This window comes from Patella vulgata, chromosome 2 (genome assembly GCF_932274485.2).
Source record: "Patella vulgata chromosome 2, xgPatVulg1.2, whole genome shotgun sequence".
NCBI lineage: Eukaryota > Metazoa > Mollusca > Gastropoda > Patellidae > Patella > Patella vulgata.
The window spans coordinates 70,170,474-70,185,058 of NC_065880.2; the positions used below are offsets into that span (position 1 = coordinate 70,170,474).

At 32.4% G+C, this 14,585-nt stretch overlaps 1 protein-coding gene across 2 annotated transcripts in view; it reads left to right on the plus strand.

Moving 5' to 3' along the window:
- Positions 1-14,585, plus strand: part of LOC126810588 (golgin subfamily A member 4) — a 76,202-nt gene that overhangs the window by 19,046 nt on the left and 42,571 nt on the right. For both annotated transcript variants that reach the window (XM_050535737.2, XM_050535738.2), the window contains exon 2: positions 7,710-7,790. In XM_050535737.2, the coding sequence (XP_050391694.1) occupies positions 7,710-7,790 (81 nt within the window). The remainder of the gene's footprint in view (positions 1-7,709; positions 7,791-14,585) is intronic.

The window sequence follows — 14,585 nt, forward strand, 5'->3', positions numbered from 1 at the left end:
TTTAGATAAAGAGCTGGCCAATTTTGCTATAATAGTTTAAATAGGTAATGAAAAATGAATATATTGAAAATTTCAGTCAAATTACTTTATTCTGAGTAAAGTTATGAATGTTTGAAGCTTTGACAAGAATAACATAGTCTCAATTAACAATGCTCATATGTCAAAGCCTTGATTTTCCATTTATCTCCCGATATGTATCACCATCTCTTTTATGGGACCAGCCAGTTACCAAATTAAAAGAATTTTAAAAGAACAAATCGGTGCAGATGTAGTGTTCAACAGTAGAACCACACTCAAAACCATTTTAAAAGCAAATGGAAGAATACAACAACCAAGAGAAGACCCAAAAGTTAATATACAAAATAAAGTGTAGGTATATGAAGCTTATATTGGAGAAACATCCTGCTTATCTCAGTGAAGATAAAAGAACATCACACTGCAGTTAGAAAGCAAGAACATAACAAGTCAGCAATAGTAGAACATATTTTCGAAAACCTGCAGCATAAAATCAAATGGGGGAAAATACAGAAATTCTAGCTAGAAACTCATTAATGTGGAAAAACAGAATTCTCCGAAAAGCCTTAGAAATGTAAATCTCTTTCATCTTGTTTCCTTATCGGTTAAATGGTTTCTAATTGTTATCAATATATTATATCTCTTTCATTCTGTTAATTCCTTGTAGTTATTGTATTATCTGCTAAATGGTTTCCAATTGTTATATATATTGCTCAACATTTGTGTTAAATATCATTATTTGCTTGATAACGATACCTGTACGTGTATTGAAACGTAGAATGTTATTAAAATTCAGAAGTAGTATATCCATACAGGTGTTTATTTTGTGAAATCTATTTCTGTATATCTTATAAGGATTATGGATAGAATAATACTGTTAAGTGAGAAAAAATTGTCAACCACAAGATAAACAAACAGAGATTACCAATTTAGTTTTCTATTTTTAACGCCAAAATATCTTTAAAATCTTTTAAGGTTTTAGGTTAAAAAGAAAAGTTATTTTTAAGAATAACATGTTCTTGTGGCTGACGTGACAAAATCACAATTTTAAGAAAAGTTAGAAATATAACTTCAGAGAGGAACGGGTTGCTAATTAGAAAACATTACAAACTTCCTTTCCACAAATGCGACAATTTCTCAAGAAGGTGCGGATAAGTCGAGGGCATACACGGAAACCACTCACCTCACACACAGCAAAACAAACCTGCAATCAAAACGCGAAGTGAATGTCAACAATAAACAAACCGAAAGATGCACAGGAGAAAAAAATGTGGCCTATTTACAGAAAGTACAGCAAATAACACAAATTGGGAGAAACTTGATGTTTTTTACGAGGATTTCTATTGTTATAAGGTTTCAAGAATTAACTGTATAAAGCATCAGTATATCTAAGAAAACATCTTTGTTTTTCTGTGTTAAAAAAATTGCATACAATTTCATCTATTCTGTTAGCTTATATGGCAGAGAGTTCTCTCTCCAAATACTGTTTAGGATTGTTAAAATTTAAGAAAACTTTTCAAGGATTTCCTTTCACACCACAGAGCTAAGACTTGGGGTTACACCTTTTTTCCACACCATTTTATCAAGGAATTTAAGACTGCTTTTTATCTTATGCACGTTTTAAAAGCTTTGTAGACACCGTGGTTCTATTTTATACGGTTTCACTTTTTTTTATCGTGTGTTTTCATTAAAATACGACTTTAATAATCTTTGAATGGCATTTAGTTATTGGAACATAATCGAATAACATGAATAACAATTACTATGGTTTATTTCACTGCGACATTTCAACAAGATTTCACAAGTATATGCTTGATAACCACTTGTGAAATCTTGTTGAAACGTCGCAGTGAAATAAACCATAGTAATTGTTATCCATAAATAGTGTGTTATTCGACGACTTTAATAAAATTTTATCAAAAGTTTCATTGATTTCTAATAAATAAAATGAAGTGGGGTTTAACATACTTTTCTGAAGTAATCTAATTATATAATGCTACATGTACTAATCAATTCCGCATTTAATTGAAGATGTCCCTTGGTAATTTCTTTGTGTAATGTTTGTATACCAACATATCAATCCTAGAATTGGTAACTTATATGAATATTAAAGGTAGAGTTCAGCGTAGATACATGTAGTAGAGCCCACTATTTGTGAGTGAAATATTGTTATTGTTGCTGTTTGGAATAAATAATTTTCCTAGATCCAGTTTTAGTGTTTATAATCATTCCAAAGGTTAGAAGTCACCTGTGAACATACTTAAGCCTGTGTTCCAATTGGCGTTTCCATGCGTGTTTTCAAACGGTTTCATTACATTTGCATTACATGGTGACAAATGCTTAACTTATTTTCTTGCTAGTTGTTTTTTTGAACTTCTTGAAGAATTCCTTAGAAATCAAGATCTTTACTCAGGGAATGGTTGTTAAAATATTACCAGAAACTCAAATAGGTCTGAACCACAACAAACGATGTGTAATTAAGCAACATGACTTATGTCTATAGTAAGAACAAACTTTTTAAAGTTTGATTCCCATTTTTGCACCACTTTGTTTAAAAAACTAGTCAGGGTCAAAACAAAGGAACATTTTTACTTCTCAGAGATCTTATATTTGAATACCAAATTCATTTAACAAGTTTTGATTAAAAAAAGGTAAATTTGTTCTTTGTTTCAAGTGAAATTCTTGTAAATTCACACAAAAATTTGGTATGTTATTTGATTTGCACAGTTTTCAAATTTAGAAAGTTTCCATTCAGTGACACTTTTTACTCTCAAATATAGGAAAAACTATAATATTGTTTATTATATCAAATGAATAAAGTAAAGATCAATTTGAGTTTAATTGCACCAAGGTAAATTTATTCTTGTTTTAGGTGAAATTCCTGTTAATTCAAAAAAAAAACCCCAAAAAACCCCCAAAACCACACAACAATTTGAAGATTGATGGATACAGTTAACAAATTTAGAAATGTTCCCATGTAAAATTTATTGTAAATATTTTTTTTTTTTTTTTGTAAATTGTTGGATTGATAGTTTAGAAAATGCCTTTGTTTTTAAGGTGTGGACCATGTGATGTTTATTAAAACAAATAATAACCTGAACCAAGTAGTAATATTAAAATATAGAGAAAGTAAAACTTGAATGTATTGATCAGATCTGAAAGAGAAAGAGAAAAATGGGGTTTAACATCCACTCGACACAAACTAGGTCATTTCAGGACTAACACTTGTTTCAATTTTATTTCAATAATTTGCTTGTACGTAGTGATCTTTAGCAGTGGAAGGAAACCGGTCGACCCAGGAAAAAGCCACGAGGTGAGACAAGCAGGGTATCGACAGACCTTATGATCTAATGTGCATGCGTTAAACCATTCGGCTACCCCCCCCCCCCTTATCAGATCTGAAGATATAGCTTATTCGATGTATATCAAAGAAATTGACAAAAGTGTTGTGACAACATTTGAGTGTAATTGATTTAGAAAGCAGTTAGCCAATTTCATATGCAATTATTGTGATTGTTTGTATTCAACTGATTGTTGATGTATTTTGTTTGATTGGTGGGTGTTCAACTAACATCTGAGACATCAGTGTGTCAATTAAATTGATGTTTCAATTTGTAAAATTAATAAAATATTTTATCATGTGAAGGATGCTATCTTTGTACAATATAAACTATCTTTTCTTTTAAAAGAACATATTTGAAATTCTGTTCATTGAGTGGTTAATTGGTGTTATTGTGAGAATGCTGGACCATTATCAGTTAGTGGTAAGAACATTGTTTGGTTTAGGAAGAAAGGAAGTGGTCACTCCTTGCGTCTCGCTGACCGGTGGTCTCAGTGTTTGTTTTACCGCACAGCTACGAAGAATCAACATCATTGTTAACGCTTTAAACTAAGATCTGAACTCAGTTTGAAACGGATTGGGACTCATTAGAGAGACGATAATCAACCAAGATCACAGTAAAGTCGCCATCTTAGTATTTTGTGTTGTTCTTTCTGAGAATACTTTGATTAAATATTGACCATGGTGGACCGTTTGTTGATCATCTGATTTGACCATAGATATTGTAAGAAGCGTCTAAAACTTCTTGATCTCTGTCACATGTATGAGATAAAAGAAAAAAAATGACAAGCACGGGTCAACCCCTTCGTGGATTTACTCCTTGTGTTGGCTTGTTAAGTTTCGGCTGATTAAAAAGATTAAAATGCCTCATCTTTTACATTTTTCTTTCTTTGTTAATTGTAAAACTTTGGTCATCTCTCTTTTAGATGAAATCACGTAATGTTTGATTTGAATCGAGCAGTGTTCATCAGTTCACTGAACTTCTTTTAGTTCTCAGTACTTCCGCTCTAGAAAACTTTCATTGATATTAATTAAGAGTCAGAATGACGGAATGAATTGCAAGAATTGTTTTTGTTAACTATTTTCACAAATAACTTCACAATAAATGGATTCTTTTATCCATCGGCTGTACTTTCAGTATGGATTTAATTAATTCGTCAGTCTTGGAATTTATTTAATATATTTTCACAATAGATAAACTATCCATTGAACTTAGAGACTATATGATACAAGTTACATTTAACATGAAAGAGTCCTTTTAACATTTTGTCCTAAAATAGATCTTCAATTTTTTAAATTTTGTCATTTGTGGCACAAGGATGTACCATTGCACCTTTTTTCAGCATGACAATATTTTTTTTTTTTTAAAGTGTATTGTGTCCCTGAGATCAAAGGTTACTCTATTTTAAAGCAATTTGAGTTATTTCTTTTTCTACAATGTATGGCCAAGCAAACTGACAAAAAGTAAGATGTCATTTTTATTGTTCGGACGAGTACAAATTTAACTTTACCCTAAAAATAATTTGTCAAACGTACACAGACAAAAACTAAAAAATAACATTGTGACAGGAGACCTGAATAACTCGAACCTGTCTCAAAGGTCAGAGTTCAAGAGGAAATTTGACGTGTGCCACGAATTACAGACATAAGCACTTACAGGAAATAGTTGGTTAAGATGATTGTGCTATAAGGAAAAGGTCTGTTTCCTTTTATACTTGAAGTTCAAGATACACTATTGTTCTTAACTTACTACATTTATTGACATTTAAATATTACTTAACTTCTCCATGTGTTTCATTGTTATCAAGCCATTGTTCTTTTTCAATTATAATAGCATTATAGTATATGTGACAGGCCTGGTATATGACTGGTATATGATTTAGGAATGTATTAAGTGATACATGTAGGTCTGCAAAATAAGTCTGGAAGGAAGACACATTGTCAAGCCCAAATTCAGACATTGTCAGACACAAACACTCTGGAACTGGACGTGCTGGACACAGATTCGTGTTTTATTCTCTGACACTTTGTCAGGTACAAATAACATTATTGTTGTTAGATCGTCTACAAAACCAAGGGAGTCTTAGTTAAATGAACAGTATAAGCACCGGTACTCCGGGGGACTAGGTCTTATTCAAAGAAACCTAAAAACTCTTCAAATGGATTCTAAATATCTAGATATTAAAATTACTTTGTTAGCATGGTAATATTAAGCATTGAAATTGATAATATACTAAGTATTTTTGTGTGAAAAAAAAGAACCCAAGAGAATTTTTTTTCCATTGAAGCCAATATGTAATTACATTAAAGGATAAAAAATTGTTGCTTTGGTAAAAAATGTGATTGAAAAAATATTTAAAACTAACTTCTGTATATAGGACGCAAAAATAACTGGTCTGGTTGATCATCAAATTAGATTGTGTTTGTAGAATTCTGAGTTCAAGCAGGTCAACTGTCATTAAATATCGTCAGTATATTTTAGTGCAGTATTTCAATTCAATAATCAATAAAGATGATTAATATTCAATTTTATTGTATATGGTCAGTGAGTGTGAAGGGTCAAGCATAACTTATTACTCTCTGACCCTTGTCCAGACTTAAAAGGTCACGGTCTAAAGATTTTTCCTGGTATATAAACAGAAACAGTGGGATATCAATCATAAAGAGATACATTGTTTCCACCCACCATATTTATATTAAAAAGAACCTCATCTTAATTTATTCAATTTTTTTATGGAAACATGAAATGAAACAGATTTTAAACTGAATAAAAAAATCAGTGGGGTTATTTGTGGGAGCTATGCGTTAACAAAGATTGTGATTTTTTTTTTATGGTCGTATTTTTCCCCTGAAAATTGTCCAATTAAATTTGATACCCTTCATTGGTTTCCCTGAACACTTGGTTACCCTAAATAAGTACACTTACCATATTAGTTTATTTTTTATGAATATATAAAATTGGAAATGAATTATTAATATATGTACCGGTAGTTTCAACCTTCTAAACCTTTTTAATAAAGATAGAAATTGATTTAAAATTGAATGAAATTTGATATTATATTGGTGTGGTTCTAATCACATTTTGGATTAAATTACAAAAATCGGCTGTTCCCATGGATTTTTATAATTCTACACACTGACTTTATTTTTTATTTAGGGGGTCATGGTGGCTAAGTGGGTTAGATGCTGGCTCGCTAGCCTGAAGGTCGGTTGTTCGATCCCTGCATTGGCTGAGAAAGTTCATCCAGATTTTCAGGCGTGGTTCTCCCTTGTCAGTGATGCAGGACGGAGGGCCTGACAAGGACAGCTGTCTAGTCTCTAAGATGGGATGGAAAAAACAAGGTCCCGTGTACACATTGGCGTGCACGTAAAAGATCCCTTGACAGTAGGAATTTGATATAAAAGTAGGCCGTAGTGCGGCTGTCCTGGCAAAATTTCTCTCATATCACACTGTATGGTGTGTGCCCGTCTTCATTAGCCCAGTTCAGAGCAGTAGGATGTTAAACCCCATTTCATTTCATTTCATTTATTTATTATTTAGTCTAGTAAAAGAACAAGCAACCTTGTTTAGGTACATACAGACCTGGTAATAATTATTAACTGTACCTGACAATATGTCAGATACTAATGAAAGCTATGTACTGAGTAATGTTGATTAAGTAGGTTTAACATTTTTTTAAACAGTTAAGCCAAGATTATACAATACAGATTAAAATTCCTAAAGTTATGATAATTATTTATATAAATCTTAGCTGTAGTGTCCTAATGTTTTACACAGATTGAATTTGAAAATTGAATGTTATAGAGTTTAAATGGTTGATTGTTTAATTGAAAGAGGAGTGTGTGGTTTACAGATGTTTAAATGTATAGTGATGATAATTGCATACCATAACATGAATACACTCTTATTATTGCTCCAATAGTTCTCATGCCCAATTTATTTTGTCTCTTTTTTTTTCTTCTGAATGAACTTTTTGCAAATTAAAAATGTTTGTCCGTGTGTGGTGTAGTACAGGTGTGATGCAGCACTGTATAAAACCGAAATAAATCATTAAGCAGCCATGTGGCAAACAGGCAAACCGTATGCACAGTACTTTATAACTGTATGGATGTAAGAATGTAGGATGTTCCACCACAGAGGTTTTTAATCTTAAACCTGACCCAGACCTGATAGCTCCTGTCAGTCCACCAACTGTGGATACCCCATTATTACCAAATTTAGTATGTCGGAAATTACTTCAAGGGATAATGCCACCTACATGTATGGGCCATGTACCATCATGTAATAATTCCCCCCCCCCTTATTTTCAAGTTTTAAAAAATTATTGAATATATATTTTATTTTATTTTTTAGGCATCTCGTAAAGTATCCAAGTGTGGTTATCTGTTTGTAGCACCTGATTTTGATTTTAACAGTCCACTAGATAGAACTAAGGTAAGTTATTGTTCAATATATTAATTTTCTTGATGGTCCAAATCTCTCATGATAAGGGTAGTTGAGTGGTGCACCATTCCAATCACTGAAATACTGAATCAAAATCTGTGAGCACAAATTGTTCTATCTACAAAATGGTAGAGAATATCCGGTCAACACAATTGGTCATTTTGAGACTAACGTGGCAATTTTTATTTCTGTGATTAAGTGTGCAAGGAAGAGAATTTTGCCCAGGCAGCAGCTTTTCTGCCTATTCTTCTTTGATTCCAACTGTCAAGGATTCTTATACATGGACAGGCATGCTAATGTCTACACATGTGGACCTCTTTACTTTATTTTTTTTATCCCATCAGAATGACTAGGCACTCTTTCAAGGACAGTTCCGACTGTGCCACTCCTGACAATTGAAGGTTTGGCTTGAAAAATCATGAAATTTGCTATTCGTCCATGCTGGGATTCGAACATTAGACATTCTAGTTCAGTGTCCTAACCGCTCGATTACCATATATCCATCTCCAGGTGCAAACTGAAAAACAAGCGATTAAAGCCAAAGTGAAGTGGTCAAGGTTCCTTACAACCCTGGCTAGACTGAAGGGATGTTTTAAACTTGGACACATGTAATATAGTAAAAGTTTCGTAATGACAGGAATATGTCCATCCACTGGTTGATTATGTTAAATTTAAAAACCTGGTCAAAGCTGTGTGAAGAAAAGTTAAAAAAAGGAAATTAAATTGACATTTATTGTAGTCTGAAAATAGATCTTTTTATCCACCTTTATAGAAAATTGATTATGCACTGTCTGTAAGTTACTTTCTAGGTGCAGTACATGCACCTTCCATAAGCTCAACTACAGAAATTTTGCTTGAACACCTTTCCGACATTGCTATAAATAAGATTATAAACTATAATTATAAATATGTCAATTTTTGTTTATTATCCTTTCTCTATCTGACAAAAATAGCAACAGTTAGAATAGATTTATAGTGGTTATGTAGGAAATTGGATATTTAGGTTTTATTCTTGTCCTTAATCTTGATGAACTTTGTTTTATCATGTATCTTAAGAGTGTTTTAACTGTCTTTATAAAAATACCATGTCTCCACTATTTAGGTTAATTATCTCCATGATAAAAGTACACTGTCATTTTAAAAGATACTGAGTCAAATCAAATGGTTCATAAATGTAATTTACGGGGGTCTAGCCAGATTGTTTTTTTGTGAAATATGGCAAAGGTTTATTAAAAGTGCTAATATAAAAAAAATTCAACTAGATTTGGGTTGACTTTTAACATAGAAATAATTCCATAATTAAGAATTACTGCTGAAGGTAGGGGTTACACACATAGTTGATGGTATATATATGATATCAGCAAATAAAATAAGGATGAAAGAATAGAAAGGGCAATGCAATGAAACTGTTGAACTGAACAAAATCCAGAAAGTGAACCAGGAAGCAAATGAGGGAGGGTGGGCTGATGCTGAGCACCACAGATGCCTTATGAAGTGTTTCTGTTCTTGAGATGAAGAATTCTATTGCTTTTCAACAATTTCCAATAATGACAGTGGGATTTATTGCCCTTGATGAATTTGAAAAATGTTTTGTGGATGCTCTAGAGGCTAAAGGTATCAGGAAAAAGTATTGATAAGTATTGCCCTTGATAGTTTTTAGTGCCTTTTAAATGCTCCCATTAACTACAAAAGAATAAAAATGTGACAACCTTTATGGACTGCTTATAGGGCTTAGCTAACGTGAGAATGTTTCATTGCCTGACAACCTCTCTTTTCTTCTGTTTAAATATATTTTGGAATTGGTGTTTCTAGTGTGGTTCCTGGAAGGTAAAAGAACCATTACAAGGTTTATATGAAGAGAAACCCTAGGTTATTTCACTTTTGAGGCCCCTCCAAACCTTTCACCCTCATGATATGACTAGAAAAAAAGTTGAAAGTGTGTTTTAAACACAATTGAGCAAAGCCAAGGATGATGATGAATGTTTAAGACTACAGTGAATGTGAGAAAGGATTATGATAGCATCAAAAATATTATACACGTTGGTCGGAGGCTCCCTAGATCTTGAGGTCTTAAGGCTGCCAAGCCTTTTGGTAAATTCTGGCAATGAAAAGAACCGCCAGGAATGGACCTAAATACCCCAAAAAGTTTCTCGGCATCTTTCACATCTTTTACTACTTGATTTTATTGCACTTGTAAATATATATGAACTACATAATATGACAAGCATTTAGGCTGACAAAATGAAATGTTTTGTATTGTTTGTTTTTGTGTAAGAAAGGGTGTATTAATCACACAAGGTATATTTATTTTAAAGGGTGTGTTGACAGGCAGAGATAAACTTTTAACATGTAAGAATTGATGATAAATGTTTAAGAAGTGAGAAGTGAAATGACAAAGTAGATAAAATAAATGTTAAAAAAACCTTTATATATAGTAGTGTAGATATGACAACTTGTCACAATATTAATAAATGGATTTTGACTGTTATCTGAACTTCTGAAGATGGACCAGAGAAAAAAATTGTATATGTAGATAGTTGTTTTTAATTGCATTTTAATAGAGTGCAGAAAACAGTTCTTGCAGCATTTCTGGTTGTCCAGGCATGGATTTTAATCCCACTTCTGCTTGCAAAATTGTGAAAAGGAGAGGGCTTATTTATATCAAACTCCCAATGGCTGTTAATTGAATCAGTTAAATATTAGGAATGATGAACTAAAAGGTGGGGGGTGGGAATGAAATGTTTTTTAACGATGTACTTTTTTGCGAAGATGGGCGTACGCCATACAGTGCACTGCGGCCTACTTTTATATCAAAGTTCAACTGTCAAGGATTCTTTTACATGTACATGCATGCCAACTATTGACAAGTTGAAACTGTTGAAAACCCCAAGGAACTGTCTGCCATCACTGGGCGTGAACTGGAGATCAGGTTAGCGAGCAAGCTTCTTACTCACTGATCTACCGAAGGTAGGGGAGGGGCCACAAATCATATTTATTCTGATTATGACAATAGTGATATCAAATATAGAAGCCTGCAAATTAAAATCACTGATTGTCATTATAGAACAAAATATCATTGGTAGGTAATATTCCCCAGTCAGATTCTATTGCATTAAACAATACATGCACTGTTCGTATCACCACCAGAGGATGAGGATTGTTGCAAATTTTTCAATTCCTTGTATCTTTGTAAATACAGAACGGAATTGAACCGTTTTTGGATTGATACTCATTAAAGAGATTCAACTTTCAAGGGATTTAAAATCCCTGAAATGACAATCAACAGCTTTATGAGCAGATAATTTACTTATATAGGTTGTACCTTTAATTTGAGAGATTTGGAGAGCAACCATCTTGTTGGATAAATTGTTCATTATAAGCAAAATAATACAGGACTACAGGGTTTAATTTAGCATAAAGAAATAACAATCAAATCGCTAAACGTACCATAAAGCCTGACAGTGGGTTCCTTTAAATACATGCATTAAGCGTTTATAATACGATAAATCCCCTCTAATGCTGCTTTATATGAGGATAATTGCTAGTGATTTTTATCTGGAGATTAGCAGGGGATTAGGAAAACCTGGTACAGGTGATTTAACATAAGGTCAAATTAAGTTGAACTATATGTTGACCTTGAGAAACTGACCACTCCTATTGAAGATATAAAGTGTTTGAAGTAGTTAATCAATATTATCATATCTTCTACTAATGTCTACTTACTCTAAGCTTTATCAAATAAATCTACTTGTCTTAATAAGATCAACTTTATTCTATCTTTTATCTTTAAGCTTGTATTTATATTAACAACACTTTCACAATTTTTCTCTGATGTTCTTACTTTGAAAAAATAGGATCCCATATTATTTTACATGTAATTTTCCAGATATTATATTCGCTTAAAGATGCATTATGTAAGGTTTAGATAAAGAGCTGACAATTTTTGCTTTATAGTTTAAAAATAAATAATGGAAAATGAATATTTTGAAAATTTCAGTCAAATTATTTTTATCCAAGTTACAAAAGTGTGATGATTTGACAAGAATAGCATAGTCTCAATAAATGAAGTCTTAATTTTTATTTTAACGTTAACTGATTACATGGCGTGGATGTTCTAATCCACTTAATATCTTAGCCATTTGATGGTATAGATTACAGGCTTGTTATGTGAATTAATGTCTAAATAATAATCTATATAACATTTGAAATCAGACAAAAGACCTGCAATAGGTAGATTTAGCTCTTACATAATGCATCATTTACATGACAAAGTATTTGCTTCATTGTCAAGTCTGCCTTCATTAGCCCTGTCCTATCTAAGTAAGGTTGTGCAGAACAGAGGGTCTGGCATAGAACAGTATCTAATTTTTTGATAGGACGAAAAAGCATGGTCCATGTTAAAGCCCTTGGAGGTTGGAATTTAGCCAGGTTGGCGAAGAAAAGTAGGAAAATAAACCCCATTTCATTTCATTTCATTTTCGATCATGACCATTTGTTTTAATCATAACCATGTTTTAAGAATGACCATATGATATGTATTTGCATGTGTCACACTATGGGTATATGTCACTGATTTAATTGTTGATTCCGTGCTTGTGACATATATTCGCATGTCTATATCTGTGGTTTGTCTCTTGATTTCCTCATTCTGAAAGATAAAAAATCATGGAAATACTAGATGTCAGTCCTGAAATAACCTAATTTTGTTGAGTGAACGTTAAAGTCCATTTCCTTCCTTGTGTGTGTTTCCGTCATGAGCATGTATTTGTGTTTGTTGACCGTATGATCACTAACAATATAGAATTTGTTTTCTGTGTATTGTCGAGTCTCTCCGCCTACAACAGTTCATTCAATGTTTTATCAGGTTATAAATAAACAATACACCAGCAGTCTCAGTATTTGAATAAGACATCCCCAGAATTAACATCAAACATTGTTTTAGCTTAAAAACTTTCTGTTTATTGTATTAGATAATAGAAACCACAGTGCGAAAACTACATGTTTTAAGTTTGGGGAAAAAATTCTCTGGATATTTCAATTGTTGTTGAGCAGTTTGGTATCAATATTTGGGAGTGGAGCTAGCCTAGATAAAAGCTTACAACTATTTGTAAACAATTACATCTAGATAAATATTTACTTACATAATACATGTGCATGTTCTACACAGTGTATATTACACGCTGGCCTGCCCACTTCCTGTCATGTGTGGCAATACCTTCTGATTTGAAATGTATGTGGTGGTTTGTATAAGTTAAATTAGTTCATTTGTTTTGTTTTGTATACAATAATGTTTTACGCTGTCCTTCCCACCTCCTGTCATGTATGGCGGTATCTTCTAATATTGGGCTCATTTGTATATTGATGGTTTGTATATGTTAAATTAGTTCATTTGTTTTGTTTTGTGTACATTAATTTAACTGATATTACACATTCTCCTGTCCACTTCCTGTCATGTATGGCAAAATCTTCGTATATTGCATACACTGATTTGAAATGTTGATGGTGGTTTGTTTTAGTTAAACGAGTTCATTTACCATCGTTTGTTTTATTTTGTTTAGACTAATTTAACTAAAGAACATGTAAATTGGGTTAGTTATTAAAACGGTTGCTCTGTGAATTGAACTTTAAGATTGTTGGATAATATTGAAAATTTTGAAATGTACATGTAGGTGTTGGTTTGTATTAGTTAGATTAGTTCCTTTATTATTGTTTGTTTTGTTTGCATACATTATTTTAACTAAAGAACATGTAAATTATTTTGTTATTGAATTTACTTTAAGAGCTTTGTATAAGGAAGAAGTATTATGGTTGTGTAACATGATAGCGGTTGTTGGTATTGATTTATAATGATGCACTTGTGTGAGGGTATTCTACATCAATTAAGTTAAATGTTTTTGATCTTGGCAATTTGATTGTCACTGTTTGTGTATAGAGAAAAAAAGTGTTTCATTAAATGAAAGATGCTGAAAGTTGAACAAATCTAGAAAAAAGAGAACACATCGAAACCAAAATTGCAATCATACTATGCAACTTTTTATTTGATTTCTCAGGATTTTCTTATCAAAGAGAGAGAGAGGAAGACTTTGTGAGAATGTGTGATTTTAGGTCGCTGTAGTTCATTAGAAATGTTTGCTTTGTCAAATAGACAGTTTTTATTGACCTTTGTTAGGCAATAGAATAACATTGTATTTGTACCTTAAATCCAAGAGCGAGTATGTGATGATTTTAAACAATTATATAATTTCTGTTCAAGTTGGCACCTGTCATTCAGCTCTCAGTCTTACATGAAATGAAATCGGGTTTAATCTCTTACCTTTCTGCACTGACTGGGCTAATGAAGACAGGTTGAGTCCTAGGTACACTTGAACTTACAATACGATTCATGTAGAGCTTAAAGGAGCTAAATCGCTAATATTTGGGACCTAGAAATTAACACAAATGGGTCGCAACTCATATAATAATGTAAAATGAATGTATATAAACTGATTTACATTCAATCATTTCTGATTTTACTGTAATTTCTAATCAGTTATGTTTGGCAAAATACGCCAGAAGTGTCAATCGAATGGCAATCACTAGCATCTGGTTATTCTAGTCTTCACCGATAGTATTTATTGCGCATACTCTCCAGATAAGAATATAAGGTCACCGTTTGACATGACTTGTGGAATATGTGCAGCCTGGTTCTTCGAATCCCTTGTTACAAATGGCACTGAAACGCATTATGGTACACGATTTGTGTACCAATGGTAAAATGTTTATTTTGTCTTAAATATCGGATATCAG